Source organism: Manis javanica, chromosome 6 (assembly GCF_040802235.1).
Source record: "Manis javanica isolate MJ-LG chromosome 6, MJ_LKY, whole genome shotgun sequence".
NCBI classification, from domain to species: Eukaryota; Metazoa; Chordata; class Mammalia; order Pholidota; family Manidae; genus Manis; species Manis javanica.
Window position 1 is genome coordinate 118965113 of NC_133161.1, and position 25486 is coordinate 118990598.

The 25486-nt window shown below is 35.8% G+C and overlaps 1 protein-coding gene across 7 annotated transcripts in view; it reads right to left on the minus strand.

Annotated features, from left to right (window-relative positions):
• Positions 1–25486, minus strand: part of DYNC2H1 (dynein cytoplasmic 2 heavy chain 1) — a 347628-nt gene that overhangs the window by 100178 nt on the left and 221964 nt on the right. For all 7 annotated transcript variants that reach the window (XM_073239362.1, XM_073239361.1, XM_073239364.1 and 4 more), the window contains 3 exons: positions 18195–18270; positions 13875–14083; positions 11278–11382 (listed from right to left, as the gene is read on the minus strand). In XM_073239362.1, coding sequence (XP_073095463.1) covers positions 11278–11382; positions 13875–14083; positions 18195–18270 — 390 coding nt within the window. The remainder of the gene's footprint in view (positions 1–11277; positions 11383–13874; positions 14084–18194; positions 18271–25486) is intronic.

Below are 25486 nucleotides of genomic sequence, written 5' to 3' on the forward strand. Positions count from 1 at the left end.
GTTACATCATCCAGACAAAAATGAATAAGGAAACACAGGCTTTACGTGATACATTAGACCAGATGTACTTAATACATATTTATAAAGGAGCAGAATACACAGTCTTCTCAAGTGTAATTGAACACTCTCAGGATAGATCACGTTAGCTCAGAGGTCTCAATAAATTCAGGAAAACTGATCTAACATCAAGCATATTTAGTAAAAATTAAAAATAAATAGGAAAACACTCTTGTTAAGTAAAACTGTGGTATTACTGAGTTAAAAGAAATTTCTCCTGGAGTTGAACTTATTGCAGATATTTTAAACACCTAATTTCCTTTAAAAAAGAAAAACAAATTTCTGAGGAAAAAGTCAATTTTCCACAGTCCTTTAATGTCTATGATGATTAAAAGACTAGTATTTACATTATTTTACTGATTGCATTTTTTGGCAGATAAGCTAAAGTGTAAAGAAACAAAATCCATCTTTAGGAACTACTTAAGGGGAAACCACTAAATTCACATCCTGTACCGACGAAGCCCTAGTACTTCCACCCATGATGTCTCCTTTTCTAGACACACATTCTCTTATAAAAATTCTACCTTTTCTACACACAATCTTTTAATAATTCTATCTCTGATCCAGGAATAATATGGAAATACTTTTATGATAGCTGTGTATGAGAATTATAATATATAGTTAGCTGGTTTATAGTCATTAAATGTGTGATAGTATATAATTACATTCATGTGTATATATACACATGTATATACACATACATTTCATTAATCAATTTATTGATTTATTCACTTATTTATTACTCCCTAGTGGCTTTATGGGGTCTGAAAACCTTGTGAAATTGTTTCCAAAATTGTGTATGTACACGCATTTATTTTTCTGAGGACAAAATTCAAAGCTTTAGGTGCTAAAAGGGGTCCATCATCAACATGAAAAAGGAAAGATTAAGAACCACTGCCCTAAAATATGGTTTTTAATGGTTTTGAAGCTTTAGTGAGTATACCACAGATTATTTTACTACTCTCCTATTAGTATATTTTGATATTATAAAATGTTGCTATACAATTAATGTTGCAATGAACATTGCATACCTTTATGTGTGATTTCTTTACTAAGGAGAAACATTTAGAATGTAATTGCTATATCATATTAACATATTACAGTGATTTTTCTAGGGTTTCTGGTAGATTATATCCAGGTCTGCTATTGCACTCCTGCCTAAAATACTTTCTGTAATGAGCTTGTATAGTCAATCTGCTGGCAATAAATTCTGTTTTTTGTCTAAGAAAGATTTTATTTATTTTTGAAAGAAATTTTGCTGGATTTAGAATTCAGGGTTGAAGGTTTTTTCATTCAGCACTTTAAAATTAATATTCCATTGCCTTCTGACTTCCATGACTTCTGAGGAGAAGGCTGCTCTAATACCTACCTTTCTTCCTTTGTATGTAGTTTATCTTTTTTCTCCTCTACGAATGCCTTTAGTATTTCAGTCTAGTTTTCAACCAATTAAGTATTTTATACATAAGTGGGTTTGTTTTTCTTGGGTTTGTTTTAATGCTTAGAAATGGGCATACCTTTCCTTCTGTTAGGCCTTTATGTGGGGGTTTGTGTTAAGTCAAAAGTTGGGCTAGATTTGAGGGTCGCTGGTTTAGAGTTACCCTTAGTACACCACTGGTTTCAAATTCCTCTACAGATACTTTAGATGGGGGGCTGGTTTGACAGTGGTTTTTTAACCAACTCTGTTCTTCCCTTGTGTTTAGGTCTTTTTTTTCTGTCTCTCAAAGAGAGTGTATCTCATGTGACACTCTCAGCAGAATGAAATGGTTTATTATTATTAAATAGTATTTACTAGCCTACTCTCTGTTCTGATCAAGCCTCAGTCTTAGGTAGACAATGTATCCCTCAGTCTGGATATGTGACATTCTCAGATCTCCTTCCCCTGTACCAGCTGTAGTTTTGGGCCTAACTAGCACAGATTCCTTCCCCCTCCCACAAGTCTAGAGGGCTTTTTCTGCTTGCTAATGTGCTTCAGACAGAGTCTAGCTGTGGGGAAAATGGAACTTTCTGACCAGGATTCTCACCTGGCCTTAACGGTGCCCACTGTGTATATAACAAGAGCATGTTTGCACATTTACGGGATGTTTGCCGGGGACAGAGCCACTGGACAGTCGTTGGAGTACCTGCCCAGGGGAGGGGTAGAGAGCAAACACCCATTCTCCCCTCCTCTACCTGTGATCCTGGTACGTAATCGGTCAGGTGTCTGCCAGTCACCGGGAACCAGCCCACGGACTTGCTTCCTGAATGTGGGAGGAGGGAGCTGGGCCACCGGGGAAGTGAGGAGGGCGCCATGGAGCCGTGCTGCCCCTGTAGAATTAAGCCCAAGCGTGGGAGCAGGGAGAGACTGAGGCCTGCTGCCCAGAGAAGTAAGCTCACCCGGGGGAGCAGCAGTCGCAGCCAGCGGGAGAGCACACCCGAGCCGCTGCACGCACCCAGCTGCCTGTGGCCGCAGTGAGAACAAACATGGGCACCCCCTTTCCCTCATCTTTCTGCCCTTGCCTTTCTTTGGTCTGAGTGAAGTCATAGTGAACTTGTCCCAGACAGGGACCCTCTCCTGGAGCTACACTATCTACACTTTCTTATAACACTTCTGGCAGTGGAATAACTGCCACTTACTACTTGACCCTTATTAGCCTGGTGGGTGGCGGGGGGTGGAGAAAGGGTGGCAGCATTCTTGTTGTTCTGATTAAGTTTCAGGCCTAGGAAGCCACTATGTCCCTGGGTGCCAAGATGTGGCCTTCTCAGTGCTTCTGCCTATCAAACTCTAATTTGGGCAGAGAGTCCTTCCCCTAGCAGAAGGGCAGTTTTTTCTGAACCTTTCTCCCAGCTACACTGGGTTTTCACCAGTACCCTACAGGCAACAGTTTTTTTCCTTGGTGTTTTTTTGTTTTTTTTTTCACTCCACTTCCCAAAGATTGAGGCCTTTGTTCACTAAGGCAGATAGACACAGTTTCATGACGCTCCTCCGCCCACAGTGACTTTGTTCCTTTCCCCTGGCCATCATCACGAGGAGAGCTTTCTAAGTCCTCTCAATCAGGCGGGAGTTAATGAGTAAAAGCCCGAAAGAGGGTCAGAGCGCACCCGGTATCAGGCGCCTTCTCTGTCTAGCTGGCTCTCAGTCCCGACTAGTGCATTAACGATTCCAGCGGCGTTCTTACCGGGTCCTGGCTGCACCTACTCCGGTAAGCATGTTTGTGTCTTGTCACCATCTGCTGGCACATGTCTCTCCTTAGATTTCAGCTGATTGGTGCTCTGCAATCTCACCTTTCTGATAGTCTGAGAAAAGTTATGAACTTGGTTTATTTGGCTTCTGTTCTTGTGAGAGTTGGAACTATGCTTTTTCCATCGATTTATCCCTGAGGTTAACTTACTTATTACAATGGTCTTCCTTCTTTCACTCCCAAGCATGGCCACCATCAGGAATAATTTCTAATATTCCAAATCAGTTAAGCCAGTGAAAATAATACCTTTTGGTCTGAGTATCTGAATATCAATCTAGGGAAGGAATCATGGTGACTTTGCTGGTGCCACACTATACCTTCCCCAAGGAGTAAGAATAGTACATTTTGCTCAATTTTGGTTCAAGAGAAGGGATATGAAAGAGATGGAGACTGCCATTAATAATCCTACCAGAACCAACAATAGGAACTAGTATTTCCTAAATGCTATTGATGCTGGGGTTCTTGTTCACGGAGCCGGAGAATGAACATGGCAAACAGTCAAGGTAGGAGAGCAAGGCAGAAGCTTTTATTTAGAGAGAAAGGGGGAGGACAGAGCTCCTGGCTCAAGCCAGGAGGGCACAAGAGAGCCTGGGGTGGTAGGTTGTCTAGGGGTTTTACAGGCAGTTGAGAGACAAAGGGCTAGGGATGTACACCTGCTAAGTGGTCCCAAATACCTTGGAAGAAATACTAAGTTTCTTATTAGTCTTCCTGGTTATTTACAAGAATTTTACTGCTCTGATTTCCTCCCAGGCTTCCTGGTCTGGGAGCATATCACTCAAGGCTGCCTGCATTGCTCCCAAGGTGGGCTGAGTTACTGTCTTAAATTGTTAACTAATTGGGTTTTATGATAGAATCCTTCCTCTTTTTAGAATGTTGTTTGGGCTTGCTTGCTACTTGCCCAAGTTGCAACAAATCATTTGTTTAGGGCTGGAGGAAGAAAAGCAGCACTTGGGTAAAGTTAGAAAAATAAACTGGGCCCCCAGCAGACCAAAGCAAATTTCACAATGAATTACCTTGCTTTGTTTTTTCCAGAGGCCCTCACCTTACTCTGTCTAAGCCCCTGGTCCCTGTCTCACTATTTTACGTATTTCATATATTTGAGCAGACAAAAATCAATATGTGTTCCCTATAGAAGATATTTCCCATGTTGGCAAACAAGAATATACTTTAATATAACAGTTAATTGATGAAACAACATGATTTTGAATATTAAACTTAATTCTGTTTAGCTTTCATTTTCTCAAATATGTTTTAACAAAACTAAAAGCTATAGAAACTAGAACTCATTGTTTTTATTATAAAAAATGTTGCAAACATTCATAAATGTGAAAGAAGTATAATTTCTGCTTTAAAGATTCTTTATATCTTCATTTACCTTAATTTTACAATGTTTCTCATGTACTTAAACTGTCTTAATTGTACAAATTCTGTGCAAATTTTAAATGTTAGCTTATAATTCATTCAAAAGTTTTTGTTCAGTCAAAAGTATTGAGATAACAATTCACAGTATACACACTTAAATAACTGGAATATATGTTTCTGTTTTATCCCTTATATTGCAAAGGGGCTTTGCATAGATCATCCCTGCCCCACTGCCCCAGACTGAACTACTTCAAAACAGAACTATTTTTATTCACATCTAAATTCCCAAAAACCTAAAACCAATGTCAAGTCAAACTTTGAAGGCAAGTTGGATAGTTGATAGTTGAACATATATAAAAATGAGAAATAAGAGAAGATCAATACAAACACTTCACAGACAGTGAGCTTTGGGCTGGTATTGGACAAAATATTTAAATGAGCAAAAAGTTATGGCATGGGCAGTCCCAGAAATGAGGTTCCACAAGGTTCTACAAAGGAACTTTGAAATGCCTCTGAGGTAGAGCAGGGACACCGCATAAGCATCATGATTAACTTTTCCTATGATGAAAAACGCCAAGATATAAACAGTATAGTAAGAACAGGAGGGACCCCATCTTAAGGCTAAGATTCCATTTTAAAAACCAGGAAGTTAAAAGGTAAGATTCCTAACATATTTTATGGTAATTAGCCAAAAACCTACCTACCGTAAGGCAGGGCAAGATGTCCTAAATAATATGTTTCCACTGCTTGAGGGTAACCAATACCCTGGAGAACAGGATGGGTAAATTCCTTGTGCTAAGTTTATCTTACAGAACATCCAGAGGACTGACCATAGATGTGGACTTGATGTCTCTCACCAAGATAGATATCATGTCAAGCCGATGCGCTCCCTGGCCCTTTGCCCATTCTTGAAATCCTCAAAAGACATGCATCCTAAGCCTTTAAGAGTGCCTCCTCTCTGAGGCTGCCTGTACTCCACTTTCTTTGAAGGTGTATTTGGCCTTAAATAAAGCCTTCTTGCTACTCAACTTACTGCATTTTGTCTCTGTGTTCTTCCAAGCTTCTTGTGAGATTAATGAGACCCCTTTCCCAGTGGTAAGTGCCTTTGTTACTTCACTATTTCATTCAATTTTCTAGACTTAAGCATAAGTCTTCACTCTCTCTGTCCTACTTTAGACAAGTAGGGAAGGGCCACTAAGATCTCTGATTTTGACTTGGCAAGTTCCCATCGCCTGGGTGACCTGGATGAGACTGCAGCTGTACAATCATGCTCTTTAGTAGCCTGGCCAAAAATTTCCTTTCTTTGCTTTGGGGAAGTTCTCAGAACATAATCTCACTCCATCCAGTGCTCTGCAGCTCTCCCAAATACTGGGGTGGTAGGGGCTTAGTTCTCACACCACACAGATTCAAGCAGACACTGGATGCCAGGTGACCCTGGCTTTAGAGCTGGCAGGGGATCTGCCCTATGCTAAGCAGGAGTGCAGTGAGCTTTCCTGTCCTCCCTCTGCTCTACCTTTTTGGTCTGAGTATCTGAATATCAATCCAGGGAAGGAATCATGGTGACTTTGCTGGTGCCACACTATACCTTCCCCAAGGAGTAAGAATAGTGCTTTTTGCTCAGTTTTGGTTTGAGAGGAGAAGGGATTTGAAAGAGATGGAGATTGCCATTAATGCTCTACCTTGCACTCTGCTGCCTGCATGGCTGCTTCCCTTCACTACTTCTCTCACTTTAATGAATTCCTTCTTTACCTACACTCATCCAACCTGTACACGAACTGAGTCTATCAGAGCCAGGGACCCTAAACCACCCAGGCTGAGGTCCCACCTGGTGAGCAGGTGGGTAATATCACCTCGTGGCCTCCCCAGATGTAGCTGCAAGAAACACCTCTACCCAAAGAGTTAATAAAAATATTTCAGAAGTGTTTTTTTTAAAAAATCAACTAAAATAATTTTTATAGTTAGTTTAAATATAGAATTCCTTAGAACTATAGCAATACTCAGTGGAAAATACTAGGGTACAGTTAGCAAACAGGTATTAGTGTGAAAAATACATTTTCTACTCTTGAGTAACTCAAAATTCTTTAACAGAATATCAGGAAAAAAAATGTTTCTTTCAGTCTCTTCTTCCAACATCAATAACAATGATCTCTCTCTGGATCTTGTATTTCTATTAAATTTCCATCTCTTCATCTTTAAAGTTTTTTGGCAGAGACATAGGTTTTTTTCAGTGCCAAACTTCCTAAATCAATCACCTATATTCATTTGCACCATTTTTACACCCATTTCCCCCTGCCCCCAAAACCAGTGCAATTTGATTCCCACCCTACAGCATCCTAGAGAAGAGGCTATAGGAAGAGTCCTGAGAAACTGGTCAAGGCCCTGACTTATTTCTCAACTTTGATCAATCCATGACTCCTCTACAATTCATTGCCACCCTTCCCATTACCTTGAAACTCTCCTTTAAGTTCTTCTGATTGTCTTGTTTTCTAACTTAGTGTACTTTTGCTAAAATATTGTCAAGAACTTTCCCATCTACAAACAAATGTTAAATGTAGGTATTTCACAGGGTTCTAGGTTTAGGCATATTCTCTTCCTGCTCTATCAATGATCCCTAATAATCTCTGATTCCCATGCTTCATCTCACAGATGTACTGCTGTTTTCTCGGATCCTTTATAAATCAAATATGTATTTGAATTCTCTGTGTACTTAGTTCAAATTCCTACTAGACATTTCCAACTAGATATTACCCAGACACCTCAAATAAACATTATCCCATGGGCACTTCAAATTAATACATCAAATTGATATCCTTTCCCACCATCAAAAATAAAACCCTAAATCTCTTTCTCTTGACTCTCAATTTTGGCTAATGTAACATCATTCATACAACATTTCCAACATGATGGATGAATTGAAGGAAAATGGGACAATGTAATAGCTCATGTGGATGAGAGTACCATAAGGCACGTATATTATAACAGTTTTCAAAAAACAAAAACAAAAAATCTGTCTACTATAAATGCACTAATTCATTTTCACCATTCATATTTGTATAAATTGCCCATTCAAGTTTGGCACTGGCTTCAGCTTTTGAACTGCCATCAAATGCCTGCTTCAACATCAGTTTTTACATCCTGAACTTCTTACACGATCAATAATGATTTTTAAATTTACTCAACATCATTCAGATATCTAAGTATGTGAACGTTCACCTTCAAATAAGGGAAGGCATTCTCAATTTGGCTCCAAATGTGACTTAAAGTGAAACTCTCCAAATTAAGAAATTTTATTAGTCCAACTACATATATATATATATTACATATATGAATATGAAAAAACCTGCAATAGCTGGTGTATTATGAAAGCAATTCAAGTATTAAAATAATTAAAAACTTTTAAGTAGTTAAGTAAATAAACAGTAAAACAGTTAAAACACAAATATTGAGAGAATGTGTCAACAAAAAACTTTAGGAAAAATATGTTATCCACTTTTCATCCAATAAGTATTTATAAAAGGTTAAATAAATAGTGAGGTAAGATAAAACAGTAGAAATTAGATCACATTAAGGTAACTTTTAGAGAATTATTTGGTATACTAATTGGAGTTCAGTAAAAAGTGAATATGAAGCCTGGGTTGTCTTAGAACTGTCAGGGAAAATGACATTGTGTCTGTCTTCCTACAGCACTAATTGCCAAGATAAATGTGGCATGTTTGTCTGCCTAGTTTGTAATGAAGCCCCTGATTCTTGGGACCCCACTTAAACTAGGGAACTGCATGTTCACATGTCAGCCCTGGACCTGCGTGACTAAAATGTAATAGAAAATTGGAAGAAACTAAGGCTATGAGAACCTGTGAGAACTAAGATGACCCTACGCTCTGGGCTCTCATCAATGGCAGCCATACATGGTCCAGGAGCAAAAGAATATGCACATGTGGCTATTAAGCCTCTCTGTAGGATAAAGATGCTAAGCATCCTGTATTTCTCATCCTGTACCCTTCCCTATAGTCTCTAAGGCTATGTTTATTCTATGTTACTCTTTTCCTTTCATTAGATCCAAGTTATGCTAAATGAGATTCTCAAACTCTGAATGATACTGAGATTGGAAGCTGTGGAAGCCATGTTATATTAATAGGGTTTTAAAGACTCTTGAACTTCTATCGATAAGACTCCCAAACTAAAGACTTTCTTGCATACTATGAAGTAATATTTTATTGTTTTAATGACTTTTTAATTCTTACAGCCTTTTTTGCTTAAGCACTGTTATAAAATTATACATGTACACGCAAATATATATAATTATACTATTACCTACATAATTCTTATATATTACTGGTGGATATTGAAAAATAACTTTCAGGTGAGCGAAAAAAGTATGGAGAAAGACCTCACATGCCTCGACACCCAAAAACAAATAACCCTATTAAAAAATGGGCAGAGAATATGAACAGACAATTCTCCATAGAAGAAATTCAGATGGTAACAGGCACATGAAAAGATGCTCCACATCACTAATTACCAGGGAAATGCAAATTAAAACCACAATGAGATATCACCTCACACCAGTTAGGATGGCCAACATAGAAAAGACTAGGAACAACAAATGCTGGTGAGGTTGCAGAGAAAGGGGAACCCTCCTACACAGCTGGTGGGAATGTAAACTACTTCAACCACTGTGGAAAGCAGTATGGAAGTTCCTCAAAAAACTAAAGATAGAAATTCCATTTGACCCAGGAATTCTACTCCTAGGAATTTACCCTAAGAATGCAGGATCCAGTTTCAAAAAGACAGATGCACCCCTATGTTTATCGCAGCACTATTTACAAAAGCCAAGAAATGGAAGCAACCTAAGTGTCCATCAGTAGATGAATGGATAAAGAAAATGTGCATATACAGAATGGAATATTATTCAGCCATAAGAAGAAAACAAATCCTACCATTTGCAACAACATGGATGGAGCTAGAGGGTATTATGCTCAGTGAAATAAGCCAGGCAGAGAAAGACAAGTACGAAATGATTTCACTCATCTGTGGAGCATAAGAACAAAGCAAAAACTGAAGGAACAAAACAGCAGCAGACTCACAGAACCCAAGAATGAACTAACAGTTACCAAAGGGAAAGGGACTTGTGGGAGAGTGGGTGGGAAAGGAGGGAGAAGGGGAATATGATTAACACATAATGTAGGTGGGGGAGTATGGGTAAGGCAGTATAGCACAGAAAAGACAAGTAGTGACTCTACAGCATCTTACTACACTGATGGACAGTGACTGTACTGGGGTATGTGGTGGGGACTTGATAATGGGGGTAATCTAGTAACCACAATGTTGCTCATGTGATTGTATATTAATGATACCAAAATTAAAAACTAAAAAAAGCATGGAGAGAAATGATTAGAGTGTAATCCTATATGTTATGAAGCTAAAGGACATGTACGATGACATTCTTTCATGCACTGACTTAACACTTTGTATGAGAAAGAAAAAATGAACTGTATAGTGTCTTCAGTTAGCATAGATGATAGAGGTTAAGATCTATTTGTTCTAGTTTATATATTTATATATTATATAAATATCTTATATATTTATATGTTATGTAAATAAACATATTTATACTCAAGCTTTTTCTACAAACTGAGAATGAACATGAAAATTACATAATGAACAACATAATTAATAGTACAAGAAGACAGGAAACATGATCAATTTTATAAATGTTGGCCAAAATAGCAAAAAACCACAAAACTCCATAGCTAAATAAGTTAATATAATCCAACTAAAATGCCAGAGAATTACCAAAATCACTAAGAGATATAAGAATTTTCCATATTCTGACCATGAAATGAATATTACATAATGGTTCATAATTTGGTATGCATAGCTTAGCACTACATTTATGCCTGACAGGCAGCTATAGCACATGGTGCAGAAGCCATGTCTTTACTTGGACAGCATGAATTTAAATTCTAGTTCTGCCTCTTACAGTTTATGATCTAGGGCAAGTAACCTAACTCTTTGTACCTCAGTTTCCTCATCTATTGAGATGAAAAATAACAGATCTTACCTCTTAGAGTATATGAAATCTAAGTAAGTTTCTGAATATAAAGCTTAAAACACTTACAGGCACACAGTAAGAGGTCAATGTTAGCATTTCTTAATTATTTAGTGTCAATAAAAGTTAGACTATACATTGTTCATGGCTAATGTTTTTCTATGTCTCAATAATTTAAAAATCCATACTTTCAGTCATGAATAAAATCATATGAAATATTAAATTTTATCTTTTATAAACTAACACTTAAATGCAAATTATCTATCTCTGATATTTATGAAAACATTAAATTTAGTGACATATATCTAATGGTATAAACTACATTTAAAGTAGCCTTAATAAAATATATCACAGGAGTAAAACAAATATATTTTGGTTGAACTTGACAGTGCTCAATGTTATGTTATTAATTTTAACATGTGTATTAAACTTAGAATTATTTGGCTTATTTAATTTACTTAACACTGGAATCTGTTGTGTTAAATAAAAATTTTAAAAGCTTGTGGGGTCTGTAGTATTAAATAAAATTTAATGTTGTTTCAGGCTCAGTAGCAACATTTTTCCTAAAAGGTAGATATTCTCTTAGGTTACCTGGGAACTGATCATGCGCTGAGATGAGCGAGCAATATTGGCAGGAAGACCAAAGAAACTAGGTTTGTCATCCTCTGGAAGTTTTTCAATGACAGCACGATAGTCCTAAATATAAAGAAATGAAATATAAAGAATGAACTTACAACCACTGAAACCAGAAAGAATTGATAAAAAAAACAAGAGTGGCTATGCTGACTCTACTTCTATATATGTTTTCTGGAAAGCCCTGTAGTTATTTCTCCTGTAACCTACCAAAAACAAATCTGCAGGGTGCAGTTCTGTTTATGTCAAAGTAAATAATTATAGCAATCTTAAAAAATATATAAAGAAACCCCAGAAACCTATACACACATACTCTGATATACAAGTACTGCTTTGTAAACTGCTTCATTATAAAGCAATTTCAGTTAGTCTTCAGTTTGCTGGTGAGGTGTCATGAAATGCATTAAGAGTCCTGTCATTTCATCCCATGAACTACTGTATAAGCATTGCACAGGTTTGATTTGTAAGCATGCATTTGAACAGTTATTCACTCGTGACTCTAGGTGGGAAACTAAGTATATACTAAGAGGATTTATTCACTTTGGCCCAAAGATGGGAGTGTTTTGTTTGTTTTCATGAAGAGACAAGTTATTTTAAGGCAGGTTCTGCATATGCATCTGAACTGCTCTTAGCAAGGAGACTCATCTGTCCTCTCCCATAATCATGTCTTATCCTTGGCATCTGGCTCTGAAATATTTCCAGTGAAACAGTTGGACTCCAGGAAGCCCAGGACCTATGAAGATGTCAAGTTTTGGAAAGACATGTTGTTCTTTAACATTTTTCCTCTCCTACAGTTCAACATTTGTAAACTTCCTCGAGGTTTTCAATCACAGTGTATATATAAATATGTATGTGTATACATATGAATGTGAGTGTATGTTTTAATACACACACACAATAATATGTATATATATCATGTATATACACACACACATATATGCATTTGTATGTGTGTATATGTGTTTGGGTGTATGTGTGTTCGTGCATGTTCTCATCCTCCTGGAAATCTTTTGGCCTCCACCTTCTAACTCAATTAGATAGAAAGCTAAAACAGTGATTCCCATAAATCATCCTATAAAATCATCCTCTCACTCTCTTTGTATTTTTAGACTTGTTCATTTCAAAATGGCTATGAAATTTGCTCATCTAGACTGGCTGGAGTCTTCTGTCTAGAACTATACACTGACATGTTTCCTCAGTAATAGCTGTATATCCACACTGATTCACCCTCACTTGGATACAAAGAATGTACAGCAAATGATACCATTTACATGAAGCACAAAAACAAGTAAAACTAATCTAGGCTGTTGGAAGTCAGGATAATGTATCCTTTTGCGGGGAGGTAGTTACTAGAAGGGAATATAAGGAAGACTTTGTGGAGCTGATAATGTTCTTTCTTGATCCCAGTGCTGGTTACACTTAAGTGTTTAATGTATAAAAATTCATTGCATTTTATGTTTATGATGTACACTGTATGAGGTTTTCAATTTAAACCTCAAACAATAGAGATGGAAGACTTGTTAGAATATACTATTTGAAATTTAACTATGTGCTGTATCCATTCATTCACTGTAAGATTCTCCCACTAAAAAGTAAACTCCACAGATACATCATAGGATCCATAATGACTGGAACAGGGCTACCATGGAGCAGATATTCAATGAATGAGTAAATGAATGAAAGATACTGAAAACCAAAACAGATGGGATTTCTATTAACATAATAAAATAGTCAATGTGAGTAATATATTTTATACTGGTTTTTAAGCTCTTGTTTTTTCAGAATTATGTTACTGAAAGGAATTTTCTTGAAAAATGTTTGTATGAGAGAAAAAGGTACAAAGAAGAACTATGAACTGAATATACATATCTTTACATATCTTTGTATCTTTATAAAAATCTTTATATCTTTATAAAAATCTATGTAATAAAAACATTTAGGTATTTATACAAATATAGATTTGTGGTAAAATAAACTAGAATTGAAATCTTTGGGCTGTATTAAGTCCACTTTCTGAAAAAGGATGACTGAACTCTGGGAAGCTTTTATATGATGATTCAAACCAAAAAAGCTAAAATAAATATATATAAACAAAAATGATATTACAAAAGCCAGATAAAGTATATCCTTTACATATTTAGAACTGCTTTGAATTTATAAGCCAGAAAGTGAAGATAGATATTTGTTAAATAATATTTTCTTTCATATTGTAATGTATCAAAGCACTCTCACGTCTACCAGGAAGTTGCATATTCTTCCATTCCATCTCTACGGCAGTCCTACGTTTAAAAAATGTCCCTGGCTACTCCTTCAAGATTTACCTGTATACTATACACTATACACTATTATCAATCAATCTTCAGTAAGTATCCAAAAGTACATAGGACCACTTACTAGGGTCTGGAGAATCAGGCCACATATTGGTATAATAATAATTTATATTTGTTAATAATAATTATTATCACTTGAAAAAAAACCATATATTTAACAATATAAAAAATGACTGTGGTATCTATCTATTTGGCAATAGACTGAAAATGAATAATTTTACCCACCAAAATGCTGCAGGATTTGGGTAGAGATATAGAATATGGGAAAATGCTTTTCTTGTTCCTTTGGTTTAATATATCAATTACTGAAGAATTAAAAAACTGTTTCAGATATGATTGAAGAACTCTAAGGTCAAAATAGTTATCTATGCGTCCTCCATAAATAGCATTTTCAAGTAAACCATGGACAAATTCCCATTGTACATCTTTGGTGCCTATAATTTAAAAAAATGCTTTTATTAGTTTCATTTCTAGGCATATTTTTAAAAACATTCTAAGTCATGCTAAAATATTAACTAAATTGCTGGCTGTAGTTTCATTTATAGGATATAACAATATGCATTTAACTCAATTAAATCATTTCTTAAGATATTCAAAAATCACCAATTATCCTAATATTCACTGATATTTATAATTAATATTAACACACAATGGCTAATGTTTATTGAAAGATTAATCAAGTAAAATTTCCCAAATGTTTTACATGTATAAAGTCAAGCCTCATAACAAACACTGAAATATTAATATTATCCAGTTATACAGATGGGAAGATTGAGACAGAGGGAATTTGAGTGACTGAAATCAGAAAGTCACATAATCCCGCAGACCTGAACTGGAATGAGGTATTAAAGCCAGAGTCTTCCTCTTATCTGCCACACAATACTGCCTCCTTAAGTCAGAAATTCCTTAGAAGAACATACCCAAAACAATTTTGTACAATGATGAAAAATTCAGTCCATAAAATAATCTGATTAATAGGGAAACTCTACAAAATACTTCATACATTATAGTTGTCTAAATGTCATGATTTTTATAGTCAACTATTCATTTTCTAACAGAAGATAGATGTATTTTTAAAAAACAGAATGGGACTTTTCAATAAGATATTACTTTTTTTGCAACAGAGACATCCTCTTAATCACAGTTCAGTGGTAATATTAAAATGTAAGAATTAAATCACAGGTTTTCAGTAAATATAGGAAACATTATATTTAACCAGCTAGTTAAAACCACTGCTAGCATTCCCAGTTTAGTTCGATTACATTACTATAAAATTCAGAGGTGATCACAGAGACCGATGGCAGTGTATTATATGCCTTGGGCTATCAATGTTCAGGCTGCCTCCTGCAGAACAAGGGCACCTGGAGGGGACAGGACGAATTAAAGTTGTTTGCTGCCTGTATCTAACTATCAACAGTAGCTAAGTAGCTATAACAAGGGATTTCACCAGTACTCAATTTTCTAGTTCTGCCTTTATGTTCACCAAATAATACATTAATTATGGACATGTCATTCATTCATAAATCAGGCATACAGAAACATTTTCTTTTATTGATCATTCTCAAGACAAGTTTTTTTGTTTAGGACAAGAGAAAACTAACAAACTTAAATTATTAAATCAACAATAGTAATAGCCAACAATTCTTCATAGCTTACTTAATATGTTAAATGTACTAAATATTAAATGCTTCATGTGGCCTTTCTCATTTAAACTTCTTAAAAATTGAATGAATTGAAGTAGTGCCTACTATTATTTCTAATTTACAGATCAGGAACTGAGGCTTAAAGGATAAAATGCTTGCTCCAGGTCTCATAACTATATAATCTCTATAGCAACTGTCCCCTGTAATTAGAACATTTTCTCTTTTTTTTCATTTAATTCTACATATGTGGAGGTTCCTTAATATCAGGGAATTTTGTCATCATAAGATTATACAGTTAGATTTTTACCATGAGATTATCACTTTTAAAATATATGACTCTTATTCACAATAATTCAATTGTTGATATATGTAAAAATCATGTGATATTATTAATTCCATCACAATCTTCAAACACAAATCATTCAAATTCTTTGTGCTTTGGTTTCCTCATCTTAAAAGCACAGTAAAGCTGCCTCATAGTGGTATAAATGTTCAAAAGCACTTTAAAAAAATCACCAAGTTTCTATGTAAGCTAAAGTATTAATCCTCCAAAACTTTTCAAAGTAAATAATAAAAATAAAAAAAAACAGCTCCTGGAAATCAGGAAAATGGTTACCCTCAGCATGGAATGGGGGGTGTTGAGTCATGTGTGGAAAGGAGTATGGGAAGTGCTTCTGGAATAATACTCTGATAATACTCTGTTTATTCATTTTGGGCTACTTATGTAGGTTTAACTTATGAAAATTTATTGAATAGAACATCGATGTGCATTTCTTTGATGCATAATTCAAAAAATTTTTAAATAAACTCAGTTGGATTAGTACTTGGCACTAACTATTGATGGACAATGAATATTCTATCTACTACACATAGAAATATACCAAAACACAAATACATACAAACAGAAATATATCCAAATGTTCACCCAAAAATATAGCAGCATTATTCATAATTATTCCAAACTATCCACATGGCCATCAAGAGAAAACTTGCAAACTACCCACATGTCCACCAAGAGAAATAATATAGTCATAAATGATATACTACATAGTATTGAGAATAAGTGGACTATGATTACACGTAACCATATGGATGAATCTCTCAAATATAACATTAATTGAAAGAACCTACAGACTAGAGAGTACATGATGTATGATTCCAGTTTTACAAAAACAGGCAAAACTAATCTGTATAGTTAGGTGCCTGGCGTTCACCATAGGAGCAGGGGTGGAAGAACTGAGGGATGGTAGTAACTGGAAGGTGGCATCAGACAGTGCAATCTGAGGTATTGGCACTGTTCTCTTTCTTAAGGTGCTGGCTACATGACGGTTTTCAGTTCACAGAAATTTCCTTGAGCTATAATCTCATGATATAAGTACTTTTTGTACATGTATTATACTTTATTTAAAAATATTTTTAACCTCATAAACCTAAACTAAAACAGGACTGGGCCACATCCTAGTTGGTTTTTTGTCAAAGACAAGTTACAGAATAATTTCTGATGTTAACTAACAATCAATAACTGAGTGTCTACAATGGGCTAGGCCTGGCTACAGATTTTAAGGACATCAATACTAAATAAAACAGTCAAACACCTTGCTTTAATATAGATTATCTCTTCCCAATAAGGTATAAACAAAATGATGACTGAATACAAACGTAATCAAACAATAAAATAGAACAAGAGGATCAAGAATAACTAGAAGATTACTTCAGATTTGCAGGTAATAAAAATGCTTTTCTGAAGAGGATACCTATAAGCTATGAAGACAAGAAGAAAGCCATTTAGAGGTCTGGGAGAAAAACATTTCAGACAGGAGGAAGATCACCTACCAACACTTTCAGGTAGGAATGAGCCTGGCTTATCTGAGGAACGGAACAAAGACAAATGTGGCTGTAAGTTTTAAGTGCAAATTGTATGCTATTACTTTTTTAAAATATAAATTAGTTTACTGTATGGAGATTCTTTGAAAGGGTGCTAAAATGGAAATAAGACGAGACAGGAAGCCACTGTGTGGACTACCAAAGCACTGATGAAACAGAAAGAAGTGGCAGGAACGTGATGGGATCTGAACAGGGAAGTGACAGAAATTGTCAAAGCACTTGATGTTTGAGGATGAGAAAAAGAAAGGAATCCAGAGTGCCACAGGCTTTGAACTTGAGCAACTACCTGAAAGGTGGTGCCATTTACTGAAATGGGTCAGACTCAGGGAAGGGTGATTTGGCAGGAATACACAGTGGGAGGAAACAGCAATCAAGAGTGCTGCTGGGGAAATTTTTAAGTTTGAGATTCTTATCAATATATTCTCTTCTCTAATACATCATTGCTCTAAACTCCAGTGTCCCCTTCTGTTGATCTTACACAAAAATTTCAGGTATTGGGCTCTTCATATCTTCAGGAGGCAGAGATCTGGATGGCCTTAGTGGATCTGATTATATGGTCTTGTTTGCTGCCCTATTTCAACCTGTTATTTGTATCTTGATTCCAGATTCCTACTAAATTATGCTATTATGATGTAGCAGATCCTTGGTACTAACCTTAGTCTACCATGCTTCTGACATTTTGACAGTCCCTTAAGAGAAATATGAATAATGCAGTGGAAACCTGAAACTCACAAAGGCCACAAAGTGGGGGAAAAAAAGTCTTTCTAGCTTTCTGTTTCCTGAGAGCTACAGATCAATCAGAAACTTTATGGGTTATATCAAATCTGATGACCCCAATAAATAATGTAAGAACTATTAGATAATACAAGTCTAACAGTCAGGACATGAGACACATTAAAAATCAAGACAAATTTTATAATAGGAAGTTAAGTCACTCTTGAAGAAACCATATTGTTAATAACATCTTAAATTTTTTTCATTAATACCAGAGATTAAAATTTTCATCATTAGAACTTACCATCAAAGAGTCTGTCAATAATATTGTACCCGGCCCGAAGATCTGATAAAGAAAACTCATAAAACTTGGTCCAACCCTATCAAAACAAATTTTAAAAATATTAAAGAACTATAAGCAGCGTTCAAAGATACATTTTTTTGCATCAGTGCCTATATAATATTGAAAGGAATGTTGAGTATATGCTAAAAAGAGAAAACTCTTGAAAATTTTTAATAAATGGTAAAGCCAAAGTAATAGTAAATGAATGAAAAAAAAGCAGTGCTTTCCACAGCACACATAGTATTTTATAATGCCTTAATAGCTTTTACCATTTAAGAATAATGGCAATACATATGTTGACAGAACAAAGTGGCATAATAAACCTGAGTCTACATACTATTCACACATTGAGATAGTTCCTATAACTTAGCCTTCAGAATTGTAGATTTCTTTTTACAAATATGAAAACAGAAATATAATAAAAACAATTTAAAAGGCCCAAAGGCATGTAGCATTATTTTCTGCCTATTTGACCTACAAAGCATTTATATTAAAACAAAATAAAATTACAAATCAACAGTTAATAGCTACAATCCTTGTATAAAAAGAACATTCATAGATATCTGCTTTACAGAGAACAATATGAAATAATTAGAAGTAAATTCTATGGGGCTGCCATTAACTGTAACTAGTTTTATTCAATAATATAAGTTTAAAATAAAATCTATTTAAACTTAAGTAGTATTTAGGAATGTTGACATAAATTTCATTCACTCATTCATGCATCATTTAGAAAATATTTATTAAAATATTATTATGTCAGGTTCTGGGAATAAAGGAATGAATCAAAACATAAATAATCCCTCCCCTTTGGAACCTTTCAGTTAACTGTGGGGGAAGAAGAGGTGTGGGATGGATATAATCACTCAAATACATGTTCGACTACAAACCATAATATATTTGATGGAAATAAACATACTTGGTATATAAAACATTTCTTGATAAAAGAAAGAAATCTGACTTAATCTAAATGGTAAGGGAAAGTCACCCTGGTAGGGAAGGAGGTAGGCTAAAAATACAAAGTAAATAGATAGGACAATAAAATTTAAACACTTTTTCTATTGGACTGTAATGGAGAGTACAGATACCAAAAAAAAAGAGGTATTAAGAATGACTTCTAAGTTACCCAGTGGCTAGGTGACTGTGTTAGTTAGGACTTTGAAAAGCAATAAAAATTCAACAAGTTATGAGAGAGGCAGGAGAAAAGATGGCGGTATGAGAAGTGAGGCAGAAACCTCTCCCCAAACCACATATAACATGGAAATACAGCAAATACAACTAATTCAGAAAGAGCAACCCAAAGACTATAGAACAGACTGCCTACATCTGGGGAAAAGAGAAGACCTCACAGAAAAGATCTCCCTAGAGATCTGCTCTGGGAGCATGAACCCACATTCCATGGTGCTCTGGAGATTAGTGGGGTTGGAAAGCAAAGACAGGCAGAATACTTGGAGAGGCCGAGATTCCAGCTGCATGTAGAGAACAGATACCCATAACCAGCCACAATGGGACAAAAGAAAGGCAGCCATTTTGAAAGACTTCCCAACAGCGAGAGGGGTGCTAAAAGGGGCAAAGATTACACAGAGTTTGCTGCCCAGGAGAAAGGACAGGTGGACAAAATCCAACTGGCACACTCAGCTGAGCAGGTTGGGAACTTTCAGGAGCTTCAGACGCTCCACCCACTCACTGACAACACAGAGTTGAAGCTACCCACTGCAGTACAAACCCTGATTCTCCTTCCTGCCAATACATAACAGTCCACACACCAGCTATCTCCACAATCACGCTAGGCCAGCTGGAGATTGGCCCCCCTACAGCAATTAGAGGGGCATGATGAAGAGGTTCCTCCCAGCACACTTGGCTCACTGGACCTGGCGTTGGAGGCAGGCACTGCAGCCAGGAAGCAGAAAAAAGCTTTTTCCTTCCGGCAGCCATTGGTTCTGCATGACTGCAATGCCCACCATGGCTCCAGGTACTGGGCAGCTCCAGAAAGTAGAATGTTAGGGAACTAGAGTGCACTACATAGACAGTTATTATTCCATAGAAATCACTAGAAATATGGAACGGTAAAAAAATTCGATACAAACAAGAATCCAACAGACACCAGAAAGAAGGTTAAATGAAACTGAAATCACCAATCTTCTTGATGAAGTTTTCAAAATAAAAATAAAAAATATGCCCAGGGAGCAAGAGAAAACTCTTCAAGATCTCAGGGAGGACTTTAAGAGAGAGAAAGAAACTTGGAAAAATGGAGTATTTGAAATGAAACATACAATGGAGGGATTTAAAAGTAGATTCGATGAGGTAGAGGAGATGATAAATGAAACAGAAATTAGAGAAGAGTAAAACAAAGAAGCTGAGACACAGAGAGACACAAGCCTCCCCAGAAATAAAAGAGAACAGTGCAAACAATACAAACAGAACAACATTTGCATTTTAGGGGTACCAAGAGACGAGAGAGAAAAAGGGATAGAAAGTCTCTTTGAGGAATAATAGCTAAAAACTTCCCCAATATGGGGAAGAAAATAGTTGAAGTCAAGAAAATGCAGAGATCTCCCAACACAGAGAACCCGAGGAAGAAAACTCCAAGACATAATAATTAAAATGGCAAAGATCAAGGACAAGGACAGAGAGAAAAAAGATCATGTATAAAGGAAAGCCCATCAGGCTAGCGGATTTCTCAGCAGAAACCTTACAGGCCAGAAGGGAGTGGCATGATATATGTAATGCAATGAAACAGAAGGGACTCCAAGGAAGAATAATCAACCCAGTAAGATAATCATTTAAATTTGAAGCAGGGACTAAATAATTTCCAAATAAGCAAAAGTTGAGAGAATTTACCTCCCATAATCGGTCTCTACAGTTTACTTTAAAGAGACTGCTCTAGATGGAAGTACACCCAAGGCTAAATAGCTATCTCCAGATAAAATAAAACCACAGTAATGGAAGTAGACCAATTAATTACTAAACAAATACAAAACTAAATCAATTCCAGAAGTTAGTCAAGCGATACATAAAGAGTATAGAATATGACACCTAATATAGAAAGAGTGGAGATGGAAGAAGATGAAAGGAGAAAAAAAAGAACCTTTAGATTATGTTTGAAATAAAGTGATAAGTGACTTAAGTTAGACTGTTAGTAAAGAACCTGCCCTGGAACATTTGGTAACCACAAATCTAAAGCCTGAAAGGGCAATAAGTACATATCTATCGATAATCAAATAAATGTAAATGGACTGAATGCACCAATCAAAAGACAGAGTTATAGAATGCATAAAAACACAAGACCCATCTATATGCTACCTACAAGAGACTCACTTCAAACCCAAAGACATACATAGACTAAAAGTGAGGGGATGGAAAAGATACTTAATGCAAATAATAGGGAGAAAAAAAGCAGGAGTTGCAGCCTTACATCAGACAAAATAGATTTCAAAACAAAGAAACAAGAGACAAAGTAGAAAATTACATAATGATAAAGGGTTCAGTCCAACAAGAGGACATAACCATGATAAATACCTATGCACTCAACATAGGGGCACTATATATGTGAAACAAATACTAACAGAATTAAAGGGGAGATAGAATGCAATGCATGCACTTTAGAAGACTTCAATAAAGCTCTCACACCAAAAGGAGACCAACCAGACAGAAAATAAGTAAAGAGAGAAAAGCACTGAACAACACATTAGAACTAATGGACCTAACAGACATTTTTAGAACAATCCACTCAAAAGCAGCAGGATACACATTCTTCTCAGGTGCACATGGAATATTTTCCAGAATAGATCATGTACTAAGCCACAAAAAGAGAATCAGTAAATTCAGAAAGATAAAAATTCTGCCAACCAGCTTCTCAGACCACAAAGTTATGCAACTAAAATTAAATTATGCAAAGAAAACAAAAAAGCCAACAAACAGAGGCTTAACAACATGCTCCTATATAATTAATGGATAAATGATCAAATAAAAACAGTAATCAAGGAATATATGAAGACAAAAGAAAACAACCCAACATCCCAAAACCTGTGGGATGCATCAAACGAAGTTCTAAGAGGAAAGTATATTTCAATACAGACTTACCTCAAGAAAAATGAACAATCCCAAATGAACAATCTAAACTCACAATTAGTGAAACTAGAAAAAGAACAAAAAATGAGGCCCAAAGTCAGTAGAAGGAGGGAATAATAAAGATTAAAGCAGAAATAAATAAAATTGAGAAGAATAAAACAACAGAAAGAATCAATGCAACTAGGAGATTTTTTTCATAGAAAATAAACAAATTAGATAAACCCATAGCCATACATATCAAGACAAAAAGAGTGTACACACATAAGCAGATTCAGAAATGACAAAGAAAAAATCACTACAGACACTACAGAAATACAAGAAATTATTAGATAATACTATTTTTTATATGCTAACATATAGGATAACCTAGAAGAAATGGACAACTTTCTAGAAAAATACAACCTTCCAAGATTGACGTAGGAAGAAACAGAAAATCTGAACAAACTAATTATCAGCAATGAAACTGAATTGGTAATCAAAAAACTACCGAAGAACACAAGCACTGGACCAGATGGCTTTACCGATACATTTTATCAAACATTTAGAGAAAACCTAATAGCAATCCTTATTAAAGTTTTCCAAAAAGCAGAAGAGGAAGGAATACTTCCAAACTCATTCTATGAGGCCAGCATCACACTAATATCAAAAATCAGGCAAAGACACCACAAAAAAAAGAAAATTACACATCAATATCCCTGATAAACATAGATGCAAAAATACTCAACAAAATATTAGTAAACCAAATTCAAAAATACACCAAAAAGATCATCCATCATGATCAAGTGGGATTTATTCCAGAGATTCAAGGATGATACAATACTCAAAAATCTATCAACAACATAGAAGAACAAAAACCACATAATTATCTCCATAGATGCTGAAAAAGCATTTGGAAAAACTGAACATACATTCATGATAAAAACTCTCAATAAAAAGGGTACAGAGGGCAATTACCTCAACCTAATGAAGGCCATATATGACACACACACAGCAAACATCACACTAAAAAGTGAAAAACCGAAAGCTTTTCCTCTGAGATCAAGAATAAGAGAAGGATGCCCATTATCACTTTTATTCAAAATAGTACAGGAGGTCCTAGCCACAGTAATCAGGCAACACAAAGAAATAAAAGGTATCCAGATTGGCATGGAAGAATTGAAACTGTCCCTGTTTGCAGATGACATGATATTGTACATAAAAAGCCTTAAAGAATCCACCCCAAAACTACAAGCCTTATAACTGATTTCAGCAAAGTTGGAGGATACAGATTCAATACACAGAACTCAGTGGAATTCCTATATACTAACAATGAACTAGCAGAAAGACAATTCAGGAAAATAACTCCATTTACAATTGAATCAAAAAGAATAAAATACCTATGAATAAACCTAAAATCTACACCCTGAAAATTACAGGACACTCATGAGAGAAATTAAAGAAGACAATAATAAATGGAAATAAAACCCATGTTTATGAATAGGGAGACTTAATATTGTCAAAATGGCCATCCAACCTAAGGGAATCTATAGATTCAATGCAATCCCTATCAAAATTAGAACAGCATTCTTCAACCAAGTAGAACAAATAGTTCTAAAATTCATATGGAACCACAAAAGACCCTGAATAGCCAAAGCAATCCTAAGAAAAAAATAACAAAGCTGGGGCAATTATGCTCCCCAAGTTCAAGCTCTACCTCAAAGCCATAGTAATCAAAACAATTTGGTACTAGAACAAGAAGAGATCCTTAAATCAATGAAACAGAATAGAGAGCCCAGATATACACCCACACGTATATGGACAATTAATATATGATAAAGGAGCCATAAATATACAAAGGGGAAATGAAAGCCTCTTTAACAACTGTTGTTGGGAAAACTGGACAGCTACATGCAAGAGAATGAAGCTGGATTATTGTCTAACTCAATACACAAAATTAAACTCGAAATAGGTCAAGGACCTGAATGAAGTCATGAAATCATAAAACTCTTAGAACGAAACATAGCTAAAACTCTCTTGAATATAAACATGAGCAACTTTTTCATGAGCATATCTCCTGGGCAAGGAAACAAAAGCAACAATAAACAAATACAACAACATCAAACTACAAAGCTCCTGTACCATCAGCAGAACAAAAAGGCATCCTACACTATGGGAGAATATTTTGTCAACAACTTATCCAATAAGAGGTAAACATCCAAAATATATAAAGAGCTAACACACCTCAACACCCAAAAAGCAAATAACCCAATCAAAAAATGTGCAGAGGATCTGTAAAGACACTTCTCCAAAGAAGAAATTCAGATGGCCAACAGGCACATGAAAAGATGCTAATCACGTAATATCACCAAAATGCAAATTAAAACCACAATAAGATATTACCTCACACCAGTTAGGACAGCCAACATCCAAAAGACAAGGAACAACAAATGCTGGCGAGGATGTAGAGAAAGGTGAACCTTCTTACACCATTGGTGGGAATTTAAATTAGTTCAAGCGTTGAGGGTAACAATAGTGAGTTTCCTCAAAAAACTAAAAATAGCAATACTATTTCACCCAGGATTTCAAGTCCTAGGAATTTACCTGAAGAAAAAAGATCCCTGATTCAAAAAGACATATGGACTCCTAGGCTTATCACGTCACTATTTACAACAGCCAAGATATGGAAACAACCTACGTGTCCATCAGTAGATGAATGGATAAAGAAGATGTGGTACATATACACAATGCAATACTATTCAGCTATGAGAAGAAAACAAATCCTACTATTTGTAACAACATGGATGGAGCCAAAGCATATTATGCTCAGTGAAATAAGCTAGGCAGACAAAGACAAGCACCAAATGATTTCACTCATCTGTGGAGGATAACAACAAAGCATGGACACAATTAAAGATGGCGGCATGAGAGGTGAGACAGAGGTCTCCTCGTAAAACCACATATAATATGAAAATATAATTAATACAACTAATCCTGAAAGAGCAACAGGAAAGAAGGCTGTGCCAAACTACATATACCTGGAGAAAGAACAGACCTCATGGAACAGGGTAATGTTCCAAAGCCATAATCTGGCGGGACCCAAGCCCTTCCTCAATGCCAGCTCACCAGTGAGAGGAAGAGAAATGGAGCAGGGAGGGAGTGGAGGCCAAATGCTTTGAGAGTACAAACATACACTGCATGGTGCT